Source organism: Podarcis raffonei, chromosome 7 (assembly GCF_027172205.1).
Source record: "Podarcis raffonei isolate rPodRaf1 chromosome 7, rPodRaf1.pri, whole genome shotgun sequence".
NCBI lineage: Eukaryota > Metazoa > Chordata > Lepidosauria > Squamata > Lacertidae > Podarcis > Podarcis raffonei.
In genome coordinates, this window is record NC_070608.1 from 88,336,471 (window position 1) to 88,359,276 (window position 22,806).

Genomic DNA, 22,806 nt, shown 5'->3' on the forward strand with positions numbered 1-22,806 from the left:
TAATTCGTTCTGGAGGTCCGTTCTTAACCTGAAACTGTTCTTAACCTGAAGCACCACTTTAGCTAATGGGGCCTCCCGCTAGTGCTGTGCCACCACTGCACGATTTCTGTTCTCACCCTGAAGCAAAGTTCTTAACCCGAGGTAATATTTCTGGGTTTGCGGAGTCTGTAACCTGAAGCGTATGTAACCTGAAGCATATGTAACCCGAGGTACCACTATACAGAGTTACATGTGATGTAAGATGGTGGTACCCATAGTGTAGACTCTCTGCAGGACACTTTGGATGGTCCTTGGAGATAATGTCATTTAAAACATAGCTGAAAAGCTCAATAGGAGTGCAGGGAGGAAATTGCTAGCAAATCCTCCCCCCCAAAAAAACTCAGTTCTGCTAGTGCAGGGGTGCTAACATGGTGCCCTTCAGATATTTTGGACTCCAATCTCCATCAGCCCCAGTCAGCATGGTCAATGGTCAAGGATCATGGGAGTTGTAGTCCACAACCTCTGAAGGGCGTCGCATTGGCTACCCTTGTGCAAGTGATAGGCAGGCTTGCACGGCAATGTTTCAGAAATAAGATGAGCTGCTTCTTCAGATGCTCCCTTTAATTTCTGCACAATACAGTGTGAACTGATTTTAGTGGGGAGATGTAAAGAGGATGCAGAACCCAAAACAGCTGGTGTAGAGCAAGCAGCAACACGTTGCAGAAAGACCAATGGGACATGAAATCATTAAAAATGTCAACAAATGAAGCAATAAGCAACTAAATATAATAGCAGATCAGAGCAGGTTAAAATGATATTGTATGTGAGTGAATTAAAAAAAAATACAGCTCCTTGCATCTGCATTGTGCTAACAGCCGACATGTTGGGTGGATTTATGTGGCCCAAAATAAAAGGGGCTGGATCCAGGGTGTCAGTTCTGCAAATGGAAAGGCTCCTTCCACTCACAGAAGGGACTCCAATTTAGCCAACTTCCTCTTTGCCCTGAAGCTCCTCGTGTCACAAATGGTCAAGGGTAGGGTTAGCAGACATCCCCATTTCCCAGGGACAGTCACTGGATTTACAAATCTGTCCCCGGACAAAATCCGTCCCTAGATTTCATTTAATGTCCCTGGATTTATATTTTAAGTGTTGTAGATTTATTAATAGGGAATGAATGTTGCATGATTGGTTCAATGGCACAAGACACATCATACGGGGACTTCCGGCGAGGCAAAATGGCGGGCGCCATGGCAGTGAGCAGCTCCTGAAGCCAGCCAGAGCCAACTGCGCTACCAGGCTGGCTCCGGGCTGCTGAGACTGCCACTGCCTCTGTCGAGGGGGGAAAGGGACACCCAGTGTGCCAACTGGGGGAACCACTGACTCTCCCCCCCCCGGCAACCCAAATTGAGCCAGGCCCAAGAGCACCCAGCCGCCTGTCAACTGCCAGGCGGTGCTCCAGGGCCAGGAAAACCCCGGAGCTGATGCAGGGAGAAGGAGGAGAGGAAACGGAAGAGAGAGAAGGAGGAAGGAGAAAAAAGAGGGGAGCCCCGACCTTGCTGCGTCGCTGCCACCACCACTGAAGAGGAGAGGTAGGAGAGCACCAGGAGGGCAAGGACACATGGCCGAGCCCAGGTCCAACCCAAGCCTACTCCACGGTGGCCAGCGCTCCAAGAGAGCAGGCCGGGGCCCAGAGGAAGGCCGCGCAACAGAGGAGACCACAGAAGAGAAGATATTACTTCTTAATTTTTTTTTAAAAAATAACTTTTTTAAAAATACAATGATACCTCTGGACATGAACGGGATCCGTTCCAGAGCCCTGTTCGCATCTTGAGCAGAAGGCAACCCGCGTCTGCAGGTCGCAATTCGCCACTTCTGCGCATGCGCGTGACGTCATTTTGAGCGTCTGCGCATGCGGGAGCGGCGAAACCCGGAAGTAACCCGTTCCGTTACTTCTGGGTCACCGCAGGACGCAACCTGAAAACGCTCAACCTGAAGCATCTTTAACCTGAGGTATGACTGTAACTTTTTTTTTCTCTGTAAAAAGAAAGTGTCCCTTTGAAAAAATCTGGTAACCTTAGTCAAGGGTGTCCTGCTGTAGGCAAACTGGATTCAACCCACTGATTCAGCTCCCCTGCCAAAGTTGCCTGCTTTTTCAAACCCCCCTGTTCTTCCCATTCAGCAGAGCGCAAAGGAAGCTGCTCCAAAGATGAGCTCTTTGCTCTAGTATACATTCCCTGTAGGTGGCAGTGCCTCTGACAACCTCTTCTACTGTCTACCTGGTACCATTCAAGATGTTGATTACTGTTTTCTGTCTTGGACAAATTCTAAGATACATTAATCCTTTTTACAAAGGCATATTATAAAACACTTAAAAACATACTTACATAGCCCATTCTAGCTTTTCATTTTTTATTGAGTTATACAGTGCCTGCAACAAGAACACAAAGTCAGCTCTTAGTAGGTTCTCATAAAATGATTCCCATCTGTGGACGGTGCCCATATCAACCATTATTAAATCTGCCTATAATGGTGAAATGTTGTCATAGCTATATTCTATCCCTGACTGATCATAGGAAATGAGCTTGTCCATCTTCATTTTTAATCAAATTATTTGAACAATAAAGGAATAGTTGTTGTTTCTTCTTGGCTTGGTCACACCTGTAGGCATTTGCAAAACTTGTAAGTAATAGTATAAGGAGAACACTGCTGGATTAGACCAAGGCCCAGCTGGCCCAGAGTCCTCTTCCCGCACTGGCCAGCCAGACTCCTGCAAACAGGACCCATCACAGAACAAGGGAACCTTTCACAGCCCTAGGGCTACATCCGCTTTGGGGCTACCTTCCGCCTTGTCTGCCTCAGCCAGCATGGCTAGTGGTCAGGGATGATGGGATTTGGAGTGCAGCAATATCTGGAAGGGCCAGGGAACTGCCTGTTCAAATTCTCTCATATAAGCAACGCTTCATCTTTGAAGACGATTAGTGCATCAGACGCAGAAGCCTGGGCTTTAATCTTTCCCCCTTTCATGTTAGCTTTCCAAAGGCAGAGAGTTTTGGCATTCAATTGTGCCATCCCATAGCTGCAATCTGAAGTGGAACAGCCTCAAGGAGGTGGAACCACATGTATTTATTTTCTGATCATGACATATAGAAGAGCATCTCTAAGAATGAATGTGAAATAATCACAGCATAGATAGTGGAGCAGAGGCTAGAGTCCCCACCCCCCATTCATTCTTATTGCATGCATGTTCAGCACCTTAGCATAATGGAACTTCAGCCACAGACACTTGGAATTTCCTGCAATAACAATACACCCTATTTCTCCCCCACTTTCCTTTACTAGATTTAGGATTACCTTCAACAGATCCTTTGCAAAATCCTTCCCATCATTCAGCCTGTCCAGATTTGCTGTAAACTGTTGGCAGGACATCTTTTTCCCAATATTCTGCAATGCAGAAGAACAGATACTTTATTTCCCCCATAAGTTTTTAATGCTACAGGCAATATATATATATACATATGGAGATAAATGAAGTAAACATATGTCAAATGTACTCTTTCTTTCTAGCCCAAAGTAGAGCAGTGCCAAAGAAAGAAAATGGAATGTTTTCCTTGCATAAACTGCCAGGCTTTGACTGAACCAGGTAATCAGTGTTTGCCTATGAATGTGAAATGAAATGAATAAGGCCCTCTGCTGTGGACACCCAGGCCGGGCTATGGTCTCCAGTCTTGCTGCAGGGCTTTTTCCCCCTTTTTTTGCAGGGGGGGGGGAGAAACTGGGGAATTGTTTCCCCATTGTCATCTCACTGGCTTTTTCTTTCCAGGAAACCTGTTTGAAATGTGTGTGTTAATGTGTGACATTGGAGTTGCATTGTGGGGCACCTGATAAGAAAAACAGAATAAAAACAAACAAACAAACAAACAAACAAACAAACAAATAAATACTGAGTCCAAGGGTGACTTGCGCAGGTTCAACCTATCAGTTCTGAATTATGAATGATTGTCAAAGCCAGATTCTCCTCTCCTTGCCACATCTGACACAATGGCTGCTCCTGCATGGTCCCTGGTCCCATAGCTTTTTGGTTGAGCAAGGTTGTGCGATTTATCTACAATACTAATATCGCACCTCTTGCTAGGGCAGGGGCATCATTATGAAAAATTAGCCTATTAAAATGCAATACTTCCTAATCATTGGATTCAAAGAAGTGGATGTTGCTGAGAGTGGCGTGGGAACAATCATGAGACCTGCAGACCCAGTTTGCACATCACAGTAAGCCAAACTATGGTCCGCTGTGAAAGAGAGGGCATGATAGTGCATGCTGCTCCCATTGCGCCCACCCGGCTCCTCCCTTTCCAAGCTGGAAGGGGGGAAAGAAAAGACGGACTTAGGTTTATGGGCCACTTTGGTAGGTGTTGCTTTCCTTATTAACACATATATTTTACAATTCCAAGTACCCAAAATGTGCAGAAATGTAGTGCAAATTGTAACGACTGCACTTACCACCTGAGAAAGGGTTAAAGAGCAATAATAAGAGGATCCCGGAGCAGAAGAGAAAGAGAAAGGAGGAGAGAGGAAAGAAGAAATTAATGTCACCATAGCCATTGAGAGTTTACAGCTCTGAGATGCTGCCTTCCAAATACTTATCTTCACTGAACTTCTGTATTTACCACACCATTTCACCTACAGAAGAATTTGGGACTTTGAAATTTAATTTCCTGCCCAATTCTCCTCCTCCTTTCTCAGTGGTAACTTAGGCCTGGTTCTCACAAGCAGCAGGTAAACCTCTTTGGCTACTGAACCATTTTAGTTCTGACTGGAGTAGCAGATTTACATGACTGAATGTTCCTCCACAGACAGAAAATAAAATCTGCACACAGGAAACAGGCATGTCAGAGAGAAGAAAGTTCCAAGAAGCAGCTCTCCATGGCATTTCTATTTGCAGGTAAATTGTTGCGCGGGGAAGCATGTTGTTACTTGAGCCCCTTGCTCACTTCTGAAGTGGAACAGTGGAGAAATCAGTTCCCCTTGCCATCCAGGTCCTTTTCATACATTCCTATGGTACAATCCCCCCTCACTCTCCTCCATGCAGTGAGTGTATTCATGGAAAGATGTGTCAGAAGGCCTCTGCTGCTTGTAAAAAGTGGGCCTTAGAGACAGAAAACAGAGACAAGCATGCAACTGGGTTTGGGTTAACTGGAGCCTGTTCGTCTTTTCTTGTAAATGTTCCCTTTAAATGTGCTTAACTTTAAATAAGGGGACGCAGGTGGCACTGTGGTCTAAACCACAGAGCCTCTTGGGCTTGCTGATCAGAAGGTTGGCGGTTTGAATCCCCGCAATGGGGTGAGCTCCCGTTGCTCGGTCCCTGCTCCTGCCAACCCAGCAGTTCGAAAGCATGTCAAAGTGCAAGTAGATAAATAGGTACCACTCCAGTGGGAAGGTAAACGGCATTTCTGTGCGCTGCTCTGGTTTCGGGTTTCCGTTGCACCAGAAGCGTTGCGCACATGGCCGAGAAAAACTGTCTGCGGACAAACGCCGGCTCCCACGGCCTGTAAAGCGAGATGAGCGCTGCAACCCCAGAGTCGTCTGCAACTGGACTTAACTGTCAGGGGTCCTTTACCTTTACCTTTATAACTTTAAACATGCTTAACTGGCGTACCTAACTCACTATGCTGACTGGCAGCTCCTTTCCACAGCTGCAGAAAAGTGTCTTTCTCAGTAGTTGTTAGGGACTGTACCTTGGACAAACAAAGCTTGTGGTCTGCCATGGAGCTACAGCACTTCAACCTAAAAGAAGGAGTGCTACTGTCCGAATCAATGTAAGTTGCAGTGTTATTTTCTAAGCAATCAGCAATGCAGCAATCAGAAGAAAGCAGCTGGGTGCACATTTATCTACCGGTAATTAAGCAAATCACAAACATAAATACTTCTTGGGTATGTGCCTTTGCCTAGTATATCATTAGCCACTTCACTCATTTGAATTTTAAGAAAGAACTAATTCTTCCAGTCATGTAAGCATTTTCTTTCAGCACTTCTATTCCATGGGCCTCACGACACCCACACACCAATACCGGCATGTGGAATGCAACAAGGGTCTATCCTGGCTCCTTTGGAAGGAAGGGTCGGATGTGAATGTAGCAAGTTGCCTCTCATGCTATTTCACATCAGGATAGTGCTGTATGAGGTCTTGGGTTGGTGATGGCTCCAATAGGCTTGCAAACAAATTACTTGTATCTCTCTTTTACACGGATCCTAGGCAGTCTTGGAGCGGCGTCTGAGATCAGTCATGGACTGAGTAATAGGTGAACAATTGAAGGTTAATCCAGACTAGACCTGACAGGAAAGTGACATTTTTGAAGGAATCTAATAGGAGTCTTCATCATATATCTCAATTTATTCTGAAAATATACTCTTATACACGCTTATCTTAGTTTGCCCTACACAATCCCAGATGGATGAGACTTGAAGGAAGAGGCTTCCATGGCTACATACTCTCCAACATATCGCAGAGGACAATCGGGATGATTGTCTTTTGGGTCTGCGCTCTTGTGGGAGCCAAAACGGGACATCCCAGGATCCAGTCAGAAGCAGGGATGGCTTCTGTAATTCTGGGATGTGGGACAGTTGAGGGGTATGTTGCTGGAGGCAGCAATTTTGCTGCATATAGAGCACGGAATTGAATGCCCTTCCTTGCCATTGTCTACTACTGCCATGACATCAGTTTTCAAAGGCATTTTCCAGATAGCAACAAATCTAGCTGGAGAGCAAGAGCACAAGGTATGTCTTCTTCTGAGAATACTTACATGGCCGTGCAGATCTGTGTTGAGCAGCATCAGGGCACAAGTGAGTGTGTGGATTCCATCTGGAAGATGCAAGTACGGTAATTTAGCCTCTTTCTAAATTGCACTAACAACTAGATATATTCAGCATATTGTGGTCCTTGCCCTCACAAGGCAGGGGAACATTCAAAAAGCCAAGAACAAAATTTGAGAAGGCCAGCTTCATTTGGCTCCAAATTAAGATATTGTTCTACTTCCGCAACAGCCTCACTCCCACTTACTTTTCATCCTAATAACTATTTAGCTATTTGAACTAAATGCGGTTATTAAGCAGGTGGAATTATTCCAGGAAACCGTCTAGTCTTTCCTTTCAGTTTGCTTAAAAAGCAAAACTTACCATTATAAAGCTCATTTCAAGGGTTCAAAGTGCTGCTCTCAGGAATATGTACAAAGATCCTAAATAGGCCAGTCCAGTATTAATATTCTCCTGTGGTGCAGTTAGATAATTTTAGGCTCTTATTGATGGAGGGGCGACTCCTCTTCAGATAGTAACGTGCATTTAATGCACTGTGTTATTTCAAAATGCGGAAGCCAGTTATTCTGTTTTTGGAAGCCCTTCTGCTCATTCTGCCAAACTCTGCATGTTTTCTGTTAACTTTTAAGGGAGATTTCACTGGCAAGCCTCTCAAAAAGCTAGTTATGGCAAGGTGCTATGTGGGGCAAAAAGGCCTAGTTCTGAACATAAGGTGGTGTTACCTTCAGATGTGCTCTCTTCTGGATTGCATTGGCAATATCGGTGTGAGAAATGGATGAGGACCCGCTCCCGTTCCTGTGTCTCTCCCATCAAGGGGAAGGCTTTTAGGAATGTTCTAGACATGGAAAGGTAAGAAAGTTAGCAAATAAATTGTAAGTAGACCAAAAGTTGCTGATCATAGGCTGTGAGATACCTAAAATGGATGTGGCTCTGGGACTTCTAAAGTCATAGTTTACTATTTATTATTATACTATTCATTATAAATGTTAAATCTCCACGTAGCTGAGCATGCCAACACCATACCTGGTTTGGGATGAAAAAAGGCACAGGACTGAGGCTTTCGGCGTCATTAACCATGGTGACCTCTGGGAGTAGCCCTGCACAATGGGGATTTGGGGCACAGTGGGTCTGCCCCGACCTAGGAACTGCGTCTGACTACCCAGACGTGGAGACAGTTCACATGCGTTGATCTTGCTTTAGCTTTCCAGTGATTTGAATTATCTTTTGAATGTTTTTAGTGGTCCTTTATTGATGCCTTAAAAGTTTTATTCTTTTTGTAAACTACCTGGTGGTTTTATTACAATCAAACAGTATATAAATCTTGTTAGGTGAAGGAATGAATGAATGAATGAATGAATGAATCTATCTGACTTGATTCACAACTCCTGGACTAACATGTGAAAGGGGGAAAACTTCATATCTTGATACAGTTCATTGCTTTAAAGAATGCATTACAGAATGCATTACAAATGCATATATTCAGATAAAATGCATCTAGAAATGTGTACATTGATAAATAAAATATTATTTAAGTACGAAATGTTATGCAGATTTTATTTTTTAAATGCAGATTAATCCAGAAATAGAATAAATTTATGAATGAGCAAATGTGAAATTGAGAAGAACCAGAACCAGACCCATCTGTCCATCTCTGCCTCTGCCTAAACATTCCTATTGCAATCCAGAAGGACTGTGGGCTCTGGTTATGTGAGTGCCATGGATACTTGTCAGATTAAACCTGGAATGCCACTTATAACAACTAGCACAACTCTTCTCACTGCTTCCCATTTTGTGTGCCTTCGTAACCTTAAATAATTAGTTTTATAGCCTGTGCAACCCTGAGGAGTTGAGGTGGACACCAAAGACAGGAAGTTTCCAGCAAAACAGGGGGGAAATGTTTCTATGTTATAAAAATATAATTAAAATTCCTTCTGTCTTTGCCAGCCTGAAACCCAGGGAGGGGGCATAGCACACGCTTTGTGTGCCGAAGGCACAGTTCAATTTGCACCTACACTTTAAAGGATCTGATTGCACATAATGGGAAAGACCACAGGCTGAGGATTTGGAGAACTATGGCTGCCAGTCAGTGCTCGCCCACACCTTGCTTATCCCATGCCTAGAAAGCACGGGTCCAAGAGGTTTTCCACTTGTCCTGTGCTTTCTGTCCAAGCAGTCTTCTGTTTGCCCCCCTGCTTTCCCCAGGAAAACCCTCTTTTACCGCTGAATTGTAACAATTGTGGAAAACCTGATTGACATTTGCCTCAATTCAGCTGGAAAGTGTGGGTTTCTCTGGGTGGGGATGGGGGGAGGTGCTGAACAAGCAGAAGTGTGGACAAGCACTCAGTGTTTTACTATTCTTATTGTTATTTATTAAATTTGTACCCCACCCTATACCCACAGGACTCAGGACGAGAAGGGTCTAAATGGGCAAACAACCTGGTAAAAGGCATCTTCATATGTCCCTATGACCCAAAAAGTCTTACAACACACCTGGAAGATGGTTAGGTTTATACTCCCAAGTGTGACTCTCTAGTGAGAGAAAGTCTCTCCTCATGTTCTTGCTGTCTTCATCTGTTGCACAAACTGTAAAAACAAGCTCCTAATCTCAGATGTTGCAAAGGGATCTGCGAGTGGAGATGTCTCCAAAGTACATGGAAGCTCTTCAGAGCCATGTAGTTTAAAGCCACCTTCTGGAATTGTATCTGGAAGAGAACAAGGAGCCAATGCAGACATCATAGTACAGGCGTGATGTGCTCCCAGCAGCTTTCATTCATCAGATGGTGTGGGGTTGCACTGAGTGTAGCTGAAGCTTCCAGGCAGTCTCATTTGGCAGTTCAACACAGCAATTTTGAAAATATTTAGAAGCTAAGCAGGGAAATGCTCTCCCAGATATAGAAACAGTCTGACCTGCTATTTCAGTGGGGAAATGTATGCTTGTATTAGGTGACATCCAAATATACAGAAAGTAACCATTTGGACCAAGCCCAGCACCTAGCAGGAGGAAGACGGGAGAAGTGGAATGCACAGCAGAGAGAAACAGATGGGAAGAGAGACTGAGAAGAAATGTACTCTGGTTAAACAGGCTGGGTGTCCTCAATGAAAGGACTAGAAGTCTGAAACAGAATCTGACTAAATGTTGTGGGGAATCATGTATACTGAAACCAGATGTCTTTTTACAGGAGGGCGGAGCTGCTTCGTGAAGGGCTTTTTCCAGTGAGGAAAGGTATTCCTAGCCCTCTTCTCCTGCTGGAACTACCCTCTACTGGCAAACATACATTTGGAACCTCCGTGAGAAATCACTCTTAAGTGACTTTTCTCTTTTGAAAGAGCTATCAGGCTATCCTCACACATATTTGCTCATAATGTTTCATAAAGCCCTAAGGATTTTCAAAGGGAACAGAAAGGTAACAGAAAAGGCAATGCTAATCTTCAGCTTTGATTGTTATTTCAGTGGGGCAACATATGAGCCAGCACTGGGACTTCTGTTGATCCAACAGCTCTTTCCCACTTCAGCAGCCTTCATACAAAACTCAAGGCTCCCTGCCTGTAGATGGGCAGTGAAAGCATCACAATATGAAACTGTGTTATTGCTACACTCGGCCTACCACCCAGTCGCCTGCCCTTTATCTGATGACCCAAATTGTGGCTGATAAAACTAACCTATTTAAAGGCAGCATTTGTAAATAAAGAGTTGAAAGTGCTTGATTTTTGTTAGACTCCTGAGATGTCTGAAATTAAATGATGGCAACAGAAATGGATAGTGTGGGGCCTTACCTCTAACTCACGCATTCGAGATCCCTGCCCTTGCAACTCACCTGAGTGCTTTATCCAAGGTCAGTCCAGTGAAGTCAAAGAAGCGGAGATATTCTTCTGCTACCAGTTTGCTAAATTCATTACTGTAAATAAAGAGGCCACAGTCAGTGTACTTCTGCATACTCTTCACCAGAGAATCTAATTCCACAATCCACTGAACATGGGTTTGTGTTCCTACATTAGATACTTGTCCCAGCACATCCTCCATCTGTAGTGAAATTGATCCAGCCAAATATAAGCTCTTTCCAGTCCCATTGGTTTTCAACTGCAGAGCCAAGCCATCCCACTGGCTTGAAAAATATCCATGCTCCAAGTTCACTGTGTAAATGTATGTATTTTTGACTCATTGTGTGACTTGGACGCCCTTCCCCCTTTTAATGTTTGCTTCATTATTGCATTAATGAAGCAGACACTAGAATTCTCAGTGACCGGTGAATAGCAGTTATTAAACGAACTGTCAGGACTTGGGAGCTAGCCAGGAGAAGTGCTAGCAATGAAGGCTTTATACAGACCAAAGAACCGGAGCTGATGCGGTAAGCAAGGATATGGAATATTTTGTTGCAATAATGGTAACTCTCACAACAAGCTTGCCTGGGTAAATTACCAGATTTTGTTCTCATTTCTGGTGCCACTCACTGGTGCAGGTTGAAATCCGCCACATCCAGATTGCTCTTTGCACCGGCACTGATTTGTTGCAATAAATGAATTTTCAGATGGGTAGGTCTTGCAGCAAAAAGAACAGAGCCTTATGGCACCTGATAGACTGTTTTCTTTCTGTCTACCTGGTAGACTGTCGTCTATGACAGTTTATGAAAGCTTACGTTTTAGTTTTTAAGGTGTCCCGTCACTGTTGCTTTTAACAAATGCATTTATTAGTATATATTCAATTCATATGGAGAAGCAATATATGTAACAAAAGCACATTAATTTCCACAACTCCCCAGCATTGCTGGTGAATGTGGGATTTACCAGTAAGTGATAGAGATGAGAGTAAAGGTGAATCATTTGTTGCCATGCTAAATGCCTGTGAATAATCAAAGCATCTTGACCACTATTCCCCAGGCTATGCCAAGCAAACAAGAAGAACAAAAAGAAAACATTGTGATTGATGGGAGTGTGTTTTTACATGAAACTCCAATTCACATGTTATGTATACTTGAAATCATGTTTGTTAACTCTAGTATTCCAAAAGGAGTAAGAATAAAAGTAACTAAAAGTCTTTTTAAAAACATACCTTCCCAAAGAAAAAACATTTCCATTCCTTTGAGTTATTAAATTTTCCTATTGCCTTTCTGAAACAGCATAAATGCTGGAACAATAATTCTCCTAGGATATTTATTCATATAGCATAATGGGTTATCCAGGCCAGCTCTCTCAAGACCAGCCTGGGGATTATGGTCAAGAGGACAACAGTACATTCCTAGGCAGGGTGGGGCTGGTATCTCCAGCCACAGTACTTTCTCCTGTGGAACAGTCTCCCCGCCCTCCTAGATGTTCAGAGTGACACCCTTGCCTGTCCTTCCTAAAGAGTTTGTTTCCAGACATAAGCACCCCACTGGTTCTCTCTCTACATCAAACTGCTGAGTGGGGTCAGCCAGAGTTTTGGAGTATATCGTCAGCAATATTCTGATGACACACAGTTCTTCTGTGACCCTCAGATGAAGGCTCTTGGGCCAGAATTAGCCAACCCTGGATCAAGCCATCTCATTTACCAGTCATACTGTGCAGTGTTTAAAGACAAGCAGTAAAAGCAGAAAGAAATTAGGCTCAGAAAGCACAAGCACAGCAGAGATGTCTCCGCTGCAGAGCAAGGCGATATCCTTTTCTCCTTGATCTAGTCATTTGGCATCTTTTGGTCATCTCGTGAGCAGCTCAGTTGCTATATTTCCCTTTCCAGAGAGCAACTAGAGAAAGTCATGATGGGAGCCGATGTCTGCAGGGAAATCAGGACCGGCCAACCCCTGAGGCAGGCTGAAACAGCCACCTTGGGTGGCAGAATCCTACCGGGCAGTGCCCCCACGAGTGCCCCACCTGCCCCTGCTGCCACTGGGAAGAAGAAGAGTTTGGATTTGATATCCCGCCTTTCACTCCCCTTCAGGAGTCTCAAAGCGGCTCACAATTTCCTTTCCCTTCCTCCCCCACAACAAACACTCTGTGAGGTGAGTGGGGCTGAGAGACTTCAGAGAAGTGTGACTGGCCCAAGGTCACCCAGCAGCTGCATGTGGAGGAGAGGAGACATGAACTCAGTTCACCAAATTACAAGTCCACCGCTCTTAACCACTACACCACACTGGCTCTGGGGTCTACTGGGGTTGTGTGGCTGCAGCTTCTTCTGTTGAGACCTGTGTGACCCCAGTAAGCGAGGCTGGGGTGAGGAGGCAGAACCTTCCTGTTTCACCTCTGGTGGCCCAGTGGGTGGGGACACCCCTGAGGAAAATTTAATTGATTTTTTTTTAGTGCAACTGCAAAAAAGATAATACTATTCTAGGCTGCGTATAGTACTGCTCTATCCTGCCTTAAGGGACGCGGGTGGCGCTGTGGTCTAAACCACAGAGCCTAGGACTTGCCGATCAGAAGGTCGGCAGTTCGAATCCCCACGACGGGGCGAGCTCCTTTTGCTCAGTCCCTGATCCTGCCAACCTAGCAGTTCTAAAGCATATCAAAGTGCAAGTAGATAAATAGGTACTGCTCCGGAGGGGAAGGTAAACGGCGTTTCCGTGCACTGTTCTGGTTTGCCAGAAGCGGCTTAGTCATGCTGGCCACATGACCTGGAAGCTGTACGCCGGCTCCCTCGGCCAATAAAGTGAGATGAGCGCTGCAACCCCAGAGTCGGCCACGACTGGACCTAACAGTCAGGGGTCCCTTTACCTTTATCCTGCCTTGGTCATACCACACCTGGAGTGCTGTGTCCAGTTCGGGCCCCACAATTTAAGATGGATATTGACAAGTTGGAATGTGTGTAGAGGAGGGTGACCAAGATAATAAAGGGTCTAGAAACTAAGCCTTATGAGGAATGGTTGAGGGAATTGGGTATGTTTAGCCTGGAGAAGTGGAGACCAAGAGGATATAAGGTAGCCATCTTCTAATATATCAAGGGCTGTCACATCAAAAAGGAGCAAGCCAAACTAACAGCTCCAAGTTACAAGAAAGGAGATTCTGATGAAACATCAAGAAGAGCTTTCTGACAGCAAGAGCTGTTTGACAGTGGAATGGTCTCCCTTGGGAGGTTGTGGGCTCTCCTTCCTGGGAGGTGTTTAAGGAGAGGTTGGATGGATGCTTTAGATGAGATTCCTGCATTGCAGGGTATTGGGCTTGGTGATAATACTTCTCCTTTACATCTGCAGGTGAGGCAGTGGATGAGCTAGACTGTTGCCTTGCTTTGGTAATGGACTGGAAGAGAGCCAACAAACTGAAGCTGAATCCAAATAAGACTATGGCACTATCAGTGGGCAGTTGCCTAGACCTGAAGGAGTGGGAATGCAGCTTGGGGGGTCCTTCAGGATCCTTTGCTGTTGCTTGAGCCTCAGGTGGTCTCCATGGCACTGATTGCCTTCCATCAGCCTCAGCTGGTGGCTTTGCTGCACCCCTATCTGGACAGGGACAGCCTAACTTCTGCTGTCTATGCTCTGGTAGCCTCTCTAGATTAAATTACTGCAACACGTTATATGTGAGACTGCCTCTGGAGCTGGTTCAGAAACTTCAGCGGGCGTAGGAATCAGCAGCCAGGGTGCTCATCGGGGAAGACCGCTTCTGCTGCAACTGTATGGGCTGCCAAGTCTGGGCCCAAGAGACGCTGCTGGTTTTAAACAATCTATTAAACTATCGGGGTTATTGGGTTTGCCTGTTGCTCTGTTGTGTATTTTTGCATTTTTATATGGTAAACCACCCTGTGATCCTCAGATGAAGGGCTGTATAGAAAGGTGGAGTTTATATTTGAAGACTTGAACTGGCCCTAGTAGATTTGAAATCTCTAGCATGTGCCTATTCCTTTTTAAGCATCAATCCTTTGCTTGTCTCTGGGGAACGCTTCCCCAGCCCTCTTCCCCATCATCTCTCTCCTTTCTCTCTTTAAACTTTAAATTAGAAACAAAAATGGAAAGCAGGAGCACAATGTCAGGAGAAGCTGTCACTTAGAAAATCAGGTTCCTCTTTTTTCAGCAAATGAGGTCAATGTGCCCTTTGGGAGACATTGTAATAAAGCTATTTTCATGCTGTTTGGGACTTTAAATTAGTAGGTGTCCCTTCTCTCAGAAACAAGTGTTCTGATGGGAAACTGCCCCATTTAGTTTCAAGACATACATTTGAGTGCAAAATATATTTAAATGTGAATGCTAATATTGTGGGATGGGGACAAGAACTATTGACCCTTTTCAGATTTGCCATACAGCAAGCCTTAAGAGCAGAAGTACAACAAGAAACATGGGCTCAGTTTCCCCACATAATAAAATATTAGAGAGAGGGAGGGAGAGAGGGAGGGGTGCTGATTTGAAGCAAGCCCTGAAAGACACACTCTGTCTCTAATCTCTGACCGCAGTTTACTGTTGGTGGAAGTTGACTCTATAGGTGCTCAGGGAAAAGGTGCATATGCATGTGTCCCAGGGCTAAGACCTCAAATGGAAAAGATTCCAAGATAAAGCCTTGCGTGAGCCCTGACACAATTAAACCCTATGCAAAGGGGTGAAGCTTTCCATGGAGGAACTGAATTTGGGGAAACTTAAACTTTTTTTTTTCTGTGGAGATTGTCTAGATAATAATGGTGGTGGAGAAATGTTAGCGGGAAACCTTTTATGTTATAAATTCAACAAAGTTTCTCCATACCTTTTTCAACCACTGTTTCTCCAATCTGCTGCTGCTTGGGTGATTTTTTTTTAAAAAAAGTTTTTCTAAAGCCACTCAGAAACCACATAGAGAGCATGGCAATGTCACATTGCAACCAGAGGTGGCTATGTTTTTCGACAGAGTAGATCCACTGAAACTAATGAACATTTATTTATTTATTTAGTTAATTTATTGCATGTATACACTACCTTCATATTCCAAGGATCTCAAGGTGGTTTACATGCTTCTTCTCCTCCCCATTTCACCCTCACAACAGCCCTGTGAGGTGGGTTAGGATAGGAGGTGGTGACTGGCCCAAGGTCACCTACTGCACTTCATGGTTGAGGGCAGATTCAAACCCTGCTCTCCAAGATCCTCGTCCAGTACTCTAACCATCCCACCACACTGGCTCTCTTAACATGACTCGGTTAAGTCCATTAATTTCAGTGGGTCTGCTCTGAGTATACTGTCTCTCTCCCACTCTGGCCACACTGCATTGGCTACTTAGTAGGCATGACTAGTTGGGACAAGGTGGGTAAGGATGCACATTCAGATCAATCAAATGAGGATCTTTTTCACCCATGTTGCATTTCCTTCAGTGAGCATCTCCATCCACATTTTATGTGCAACTGGATCAGGGTAAAGGAACTGAGTTGCTCCAATTGCTACAAAAGCAGGGGCATCTTCTCTCTTCCTCCTCACTTCCAGACCTTTGCAAACGTTTTCATATTCTGTGGCAAATTACAGTAAAGGGGGGCACCCCTTTCATGAAAAGAAAACACCCCTCCCCCTTTGGCTCTGCACTTATCCTGGTTCTTTGATGATGGCACTTACTTCTTTCCCAGCTGGCGAGCTACGTCACAGTGCTTGAAACCTTCAAGGTGATACAGGCGTTTGGCCAGTCTCTTGGCAGCCGCGTTGTCTGCCTTGCAGCCATTGACAAGGGTGTCTGTGCTTCCCTGGTCAAGTTGTTCTGTGCTGCCCATATCAGAGTCTGAGTCAGAAAGGGCATCTTTTATGCTGGCATCACTGCAAGGACAAAACAACAACAACGCACAGCTAAATAAGCAAAAGTTTAACAGGGTAGTGAAGCTATTAGGCATAACAATACCCCCATCAATTAAACCATGTTGTTTTTACAAAGTACTATATTTTTGCCCCAAATCTACATTGATAAGTTGTTCAAATAGATATGAGAGTAGTTTTCCACAAGCGGATGCCACATTGGCAGACACTGGTTTAAATGTATTTTTCCTTACATTTCTTACATGTTATATGTTCGGATCATCAAAACAGGATTTTTCTGCCTTATCTTAAAACATGGGTCAGCAACCTTATTCAGCCATGGGCCGGTCCACCATCCCTCAGACCATGTGGTGGGCCAGACTATATTTTGGGGGGGTGAACGAATTCCTATGCCCCACAAATAACCCAAAGATGCATTTTAAATAAAAAGACACATTTTACTCATGTAAAAACACGCTGATTCCTGGACCGTCCGCGGGCCGGATTGAGAAGGCGAATGGGCCGCATCCGGCCCCCAGGACTTAGGCTGCCTACCCCTGTCTTAAAATGTCTGATGAGGACCTCAGCATTCCACATATAGGATGTTTGGAATACAGGGCTCACACTTCACAATATACCAGGATTTGGGGTGAGTCAGGAGCACAGCTTCAGTCTGTACAAAACAATTCAAATGATATGTAACCATTGTTTCTGTGGTCTCTCAAGAAGCCAAAGATCATCAATTAAGACTTCCAGATTAATGAGTTGATAGGGTAGTTTTATTATGAAGACAGCTGTCGAGAGTTAACATATGTTAGGATTCATACTACTTTGGCCTCATAACAGGTTGCCTTCAGGTACAAAAACATACGCACTATGAGTATGGAACACTCAAGTATATTTTTTATAAACGATCGCTTAAAATACATGGAAAGAGATGAGCAGCAACGGGCTGAGCTGTCGCTTCCATGCAGAGCAGAAACACAACCGTCTGAACATGTTGCATTTGTCTACCTGAGCACAGATTCTAGTGTGACAATGTTCAGAAGCAGCCTTTAGACCCGAATGTTTAAGGCCCTTTTAGGCTGTTATGATTAGAAACCTGTGCTCTGATCTTGACACATTTATAGATATGAACTCCTTTCCGTACATCTTATTTATTCCATACATCTGGGATTTAACCTGGTTTCTGTCTTGGGACCGTGCACTGGCCTTATAGCACCTTTAGAATATATGGCATTTTGCAAATGAAAAAAGAAAAAAAATGTACCTATCCTAAAGAACTTCAATATAACTTTACTATAAGATAAAGATGTAGCCTTTTTATGGTCGTTTACTGAAAACTAACATTTTTAATTAACATTTTAAATAGAAAATACAGAAAAACATGAAATCCCATAACAACTTATATTTTAAAAAATATCTCTTATTGCAGTAGCAATAAAACTACAGCTTTCCTTTTAAGATGTATCCAGAATTCTCTTTCCTTGTGTAATTTTGATTACATTCATAAGCTTATATAGAACTGTAATATTCCATATTTTATCTATTTTATATAATTTATTTTATATTCCTTTCCCCCCCCCAGTGGAATCAAACTGTTGTTACAAATGTTTGCAGTTAACACTTTTGCTGCCATTCAATAGCTACTATCATTTAATATTAGAACCATAGCCATCGTTTGTTGGCTTTAGGCACCCACTCTTTAGCCCAAACCCCACACAATATACAACTCCTCTGGCTTCAAAACCAATGGTGTGCCTGAACAGAATCATACGAAGACCCCCAAATGCTACAAATACCCCAAATATCAAATCATGGAAGCGCAGGGTGTAAAAATCTGATTTCTGCCACTGCAAGCCGCCTACCCTCTCAGCACTGCTACAGTTGTAATTTCTTCAACTTTAGACTATGAATTGTACGGAACATGACATGACCTGCTCTTCCCACCCCACCAGATCTGCAATATACTTCACACCCATCAAGCTTTCTCACCTCTATATAGAACTGGCCAAGGAGCTACGTGACCAAACATATATCGGCCATACCATGCCATAGTCCCTGCCTGATTCTGAAGTGGTGTCCCTATGTCACCAAGAAGAAAGCCTCTTTAAAAAATTCTTTTGTACATAGTGCATCAAGGAGTAGGGCTTAATAAAAGCAAGCCCGACATTACCTAGGGAATGGTATTGGGCTAATGGGGGGATTGGTTGGTGGGAGACTGACTATATTGGCTGGCGATGGGGAGAGAAAGCAACAGTGACTTCCCTGCCGTGGGGACTTTCTTGCTTCTGGAGGGCAGAAAGAAGACAAGCCCTCTGTGGGGTGTAAAGGAAGCCCCTGGCCAAAGTGGACTGGGGCTGGTGAGGGATTTCCTCCCAATGCAAACAAGCAGCTTCAGAAAAGGGGCTTTCCTAAGCATTGTAAGGTAAAAAGGGAAAGGACCCCGGACGGTTAAGTCCAGTCAAAGGCGATTATGGGGTGCGGCGCTCATCTCGCGGTGGAGAAAATGATGACGATTGTCCTCCCTGCTTGTAGTGATCTTGGCAACTATCGGTGCCCACAGTAAACTAGATAATTATTAACTCCCTAAAAACTTGCACGTCAGGTGCAAATTAAGACATTTGATATCACATCTAGCAGAATTCCTGAAGGCAGAGAGCATTTTCTAAAGGTGAATGAACAAGAAGTGGAGTCTATAGAAAGAAACCCTGATAATATATTTCCATCATTTATCTCTTCCCTCCTTCTCTCTCCTGTAGTAAAAACTTAGACTGTAAAGTCATATGCTGCCTTTCCCTCCCGACCCTGCTTTCTTGAGCACTGAGGCAATATATAAATAATTAGGGTTGTTGACCAATTAATGCAATTTAAAGTGCAAACCTATATTCAGAAATAAGTACCATTAAGTTTAATGGACTTTGCTCCCAGGTATGTGGGTATAGGATTGCCACTTCAGTTTATTAATAATGCAATTAATTAATTAATTAATTAATTATTATTAATAATAATACAATTAATAATCTGTCTTTAACCAATTAATACTTTAACTAGGCTTATATTAATTAGGAATATATTTGCATGTCATCAGAATCTCAGTACAAGTGCCTTCTGAAGATACTTATGAAAATGTGATAACAATTTAATAAACAAAATCTATGCATCACCCTCTTCAATCAAATTTAGCATCCAACAATTAATAAACTTACACTTTCATAGATTGATCTACTAACTGGACTAATTAAAGCCTGCAGCTCTATAAATACTGCAACAACAACATCAAAAATATGAAATAAAGCTGAGTTTTCAAGCGATTCATTAATGAATAATTGGTTGAAACAGCATAGTTAATCAACTGCAAATATCCAACTTATTGACAGCTGTTAGTATAAGAGGGTCATTTTACCTGATTGAATTAATAAGCCTTGTGGCATCTTCTTCTGGTCTCTCCATGTGGTACCCATTTGGGATGTTTTTCAGAGATACCCTGCTCAGCACATTTTCGGACCGGCTGCTGGTGATGGAATGCTTCAGGGGGCTCCCAGAGTCACCTTCTATCGCCCTGGCCATTGCGTCTTCCTGCTTATCTGTTCTTGTGGGCTCCAGGACTTCCTTCCCGTGAGCAAGGAGTTTCTGTTCTAAAAGTTCAGAGCTTTCCTTAGTTCTTTGCTGAATAAGAGGTGTGAGTGGAGCTTCAAAGCTAACACAGCTGTCTGTCTCATCTGTCAGTGAGAGCACATCCAAGGAATCCAGACTGCTATAGTATGTACCCTTCATGAGGTCAGATTCAACAATTTTTTCAAAGGTAGAACTGAATCCATCCCTGATGTCTTTGAATGCAAAATCTTCCCTGTCATCATCACTGCAACTTAGCTTGCATTCTGCACCAGTGAAGCTGAAATGAAATCATACCACTCAACAATAAAGAAGTTGCACTCACTGAATGTCATGCTTTTCAGAGATAGTATAATTTGTGAATTGGGTTTCAAGAGTAGAGATGCAAATCACAGAATATAGGAAAGCTTTTGCAGTGAAACATACCTGATCCTAGAATATAACTTTTGCAATAATCTAGTCAACACAAGATGCTCTCTAAGACCAGAAAATGTCTAACCGCCTGGTATTTTCTTAGACACCTCCATGACATGCTGAAGAGGCAAAATGTTTTTGCGTTAATTTTTAAAACAAGTGAAGCAGTTTGCTTCTTTAGCAGAGAAAGGGGTGGGATGAGAACTTCAAAGAATGATAAATTCTTTGATAAATAGAAGGATGATAAATAGAACCAAGAAGACAGAATCTGGCTCCAAAATGGGAAACATTTGGGCAAGGCTGCAAGAAGCTTCTGACATACAAGACATACTGCACAACTCCTCTGATAATTAATTCCTTTGTGTCTGGATTCTGTGTCAAAGAGGTACCACAGTCACAGAGCCCTGGGGCTGGCTCAGGCAATTCAGGTGAGAAATCTGAATCAGCCCACCCACCACCCAAGGAAGTTTACTTGCCTGGGAATTCCTGTTGGAGAAGGCAGAGGGCACAGCCCCAGGGGATGGCTCCAAGTTGGAGTACCAGCCCTTTAAATAAAAAGCTGACACACTGGAGAAAGGAGGAACAAAAGGGGCAGCAAAGGAAGGCAACCTCTGAGCCAGCGGCAGCCTTGAAAATGTTTATTTGGTAGTGGCATTCCCAAACCCAGGTCCCAGCTTAAGGCAGCTTTCAGGAGAAACTCAAAGGCATACACACTAATCTGAGTATCAAATGAATGGACTACATTTCTGTTACCTTATCTGTTCTTCTCCATCCTCCGGATCAAACAGCTCTGCAACATCCTGCTGTAGATGCAACCCTGCATTGCTGAGTGTCTTGCTGAATAGCACCGTGTTCTTTTCCAAAGCAGCAGCAGCACCAGTCCTGGGAGTGGTTTGAGTCTGTGTCAGAGCTTCCCCCTTGCTGTCAAAATCTCTCTGTTTTCCAGACTCAGACTCTGTGTGTAACCCATTTGTCAGCACCAGGCTGCTGATACTGTCCCTGGCACTTCCGGACTGTTCTTGCTGTCCCCTTCCCTGCTGCAGAGCCTTCTCCCTCCTTGTGTCTGCTGCTGCTCCCTGATGTTGGACTGCATTCTCCGCACAGGAACCCTGATCTGTGCCTTTGTACATTGATCTGGGTGGCTCGTCAGCATTGTTCCGGGCGCTGGATGTGATGCCAGGGGTTTCTGCTGGCTCTGTCGGCCACTTGCTCTCATTCGAGAGGACTGTGGCTAGCTGCATGCTTGAGGGATGTGGCTCATTATATGCTGCTGGTGATTGTGAAAATGGAATATTTCCATTCATGTTCTGTTGGTTCTGGCTTGACTTGTTGATTTGAATATTGCCTACAGAGAGAGAGAGAGAGAGAGAGAGAGAGAGAGAGATTAGTCTTTAAAATTAAATGACAGTTAAATGATGGTAAGGCTTATTAAAACCTGGCATCTCCAGCCAAAAGAAAACCCAAGCACCAAGCACTGCATTGGCAAATGTCCACCTTTCTCTCCCTTCCTGCCCCTGATTCCATTGCTCCCCTAACTCCTAAGCCTTTAAACAAAAGCATGATACTGTGTAAAGTGCCTTGTCCATTGGTGGTCCTACATAAATAATTCAGCTGAAAGTATCACATTATGTGGTGTTGGTAAAGCATGGTGAGCTAGCATGGTAAAGTGCTAGTGGATCACTCTGTATATTTGGATCACAACAGCTTTACTTCTACGACCAGAGAATTGTACTTAGTAGAATAGTTCATAATGCACTGGCATCTCTTACATTAGTGTGTTTATACCCCACCCTTTTGGCTGGGTTCCCAACTTCAGATGTCTTCTAAAAGTTCTTCATCTCCTTGACATCTGATGGGAGGCTGTTCCACACCTTATGCTTTGAACTGAACTGTGTGGGCTCTTCTTAACCATGAACTGGGAAATGCTGACAACTAGAGAGCATGGAGACGGTTACATTCTGCTGGACTACTATCACGTGTGGCAAAATCCAAACTCTTCTTCTTCTTCTTCTTCCCTTGCAGTTAAAAGTGGAATTCTTTATTTACAGCACCTCCTGCCCTAAAGACTCAAGGCAGATTATGGCAATTTCACTCTGAAATATAGATAAGTCTCTGGCAGCGTTTATAGTTTCGGCATATGAGAGAATATTTGTAATTTCCGTAACACCTTAAACTACAGCAAAAATGTGCAAATTTGCAGTTTTGTTCCTGCTGACAAGTTAGTTATAAATACCTTTCTCGGTGCAAGAGTAACACCTTTTGCTTCCCATGAATACTGCTGAGATGTATCACACCAGTAGGGTGATTGGAAATGTGAATTTACTGGTGTGTAATGAGGAAATTTCATCTAGATTC

General features: G+C 43.7%; 1 protein-coding gene across 3 annotated transcripts in view; it reads right to left on the reverse strand.

Moving 5' to 3' along the window:
• The window catches only part of PSD2 (pleckstrin and Sec7 domain containing 2), a 55,387-nt gene that overhangs the window by 18,027 nt on the left and 14,554 nt on the right, over positions 1-22,806 (reverse strand). For 2 of the 3 annotated variants that reach the window (XR_008331653.1, XM_053397480.1), the window contains exons 2-9: positions 21,205-21,796; positions 19,829-20,317; positions 16,252-16,446; positions 10,602-10,682; positions 7,509-7,621; positions 6,775-6,835; positions 3,331-3,421; positions 2,364-2,407 (exon numbers count right to left, since the gene is read on the reverse strand). Coding sequence is in view for 2 of the 3 variants with exons in the window: in XM_053397480.1 (XP_053253455.1) it covers positions 2,364-2,407; positions 3,331-3,421; positions 6,775-6,835; positions 7,509-7,621; positions 10,602-10,682; positions 16,252-16,446; positions 19,829-20,317; positions 21,205-21,755 (1,625 nt within the window). In the remaining variant the exon portion in view is untranslated. The remainder of the gene's footprint in view (positions 1-2,363; positions 2,408-3,330; positions 3,422-6,774; positions 6,836-7,508; positions 7,622-10,601; positions 10,683-16,251; positions 16,447-19,828; positions 20,318-21,204; positions 21,797-22,806) is intronic. The other variant, XM_053397479.1, reaches the window with a different exon arrangement.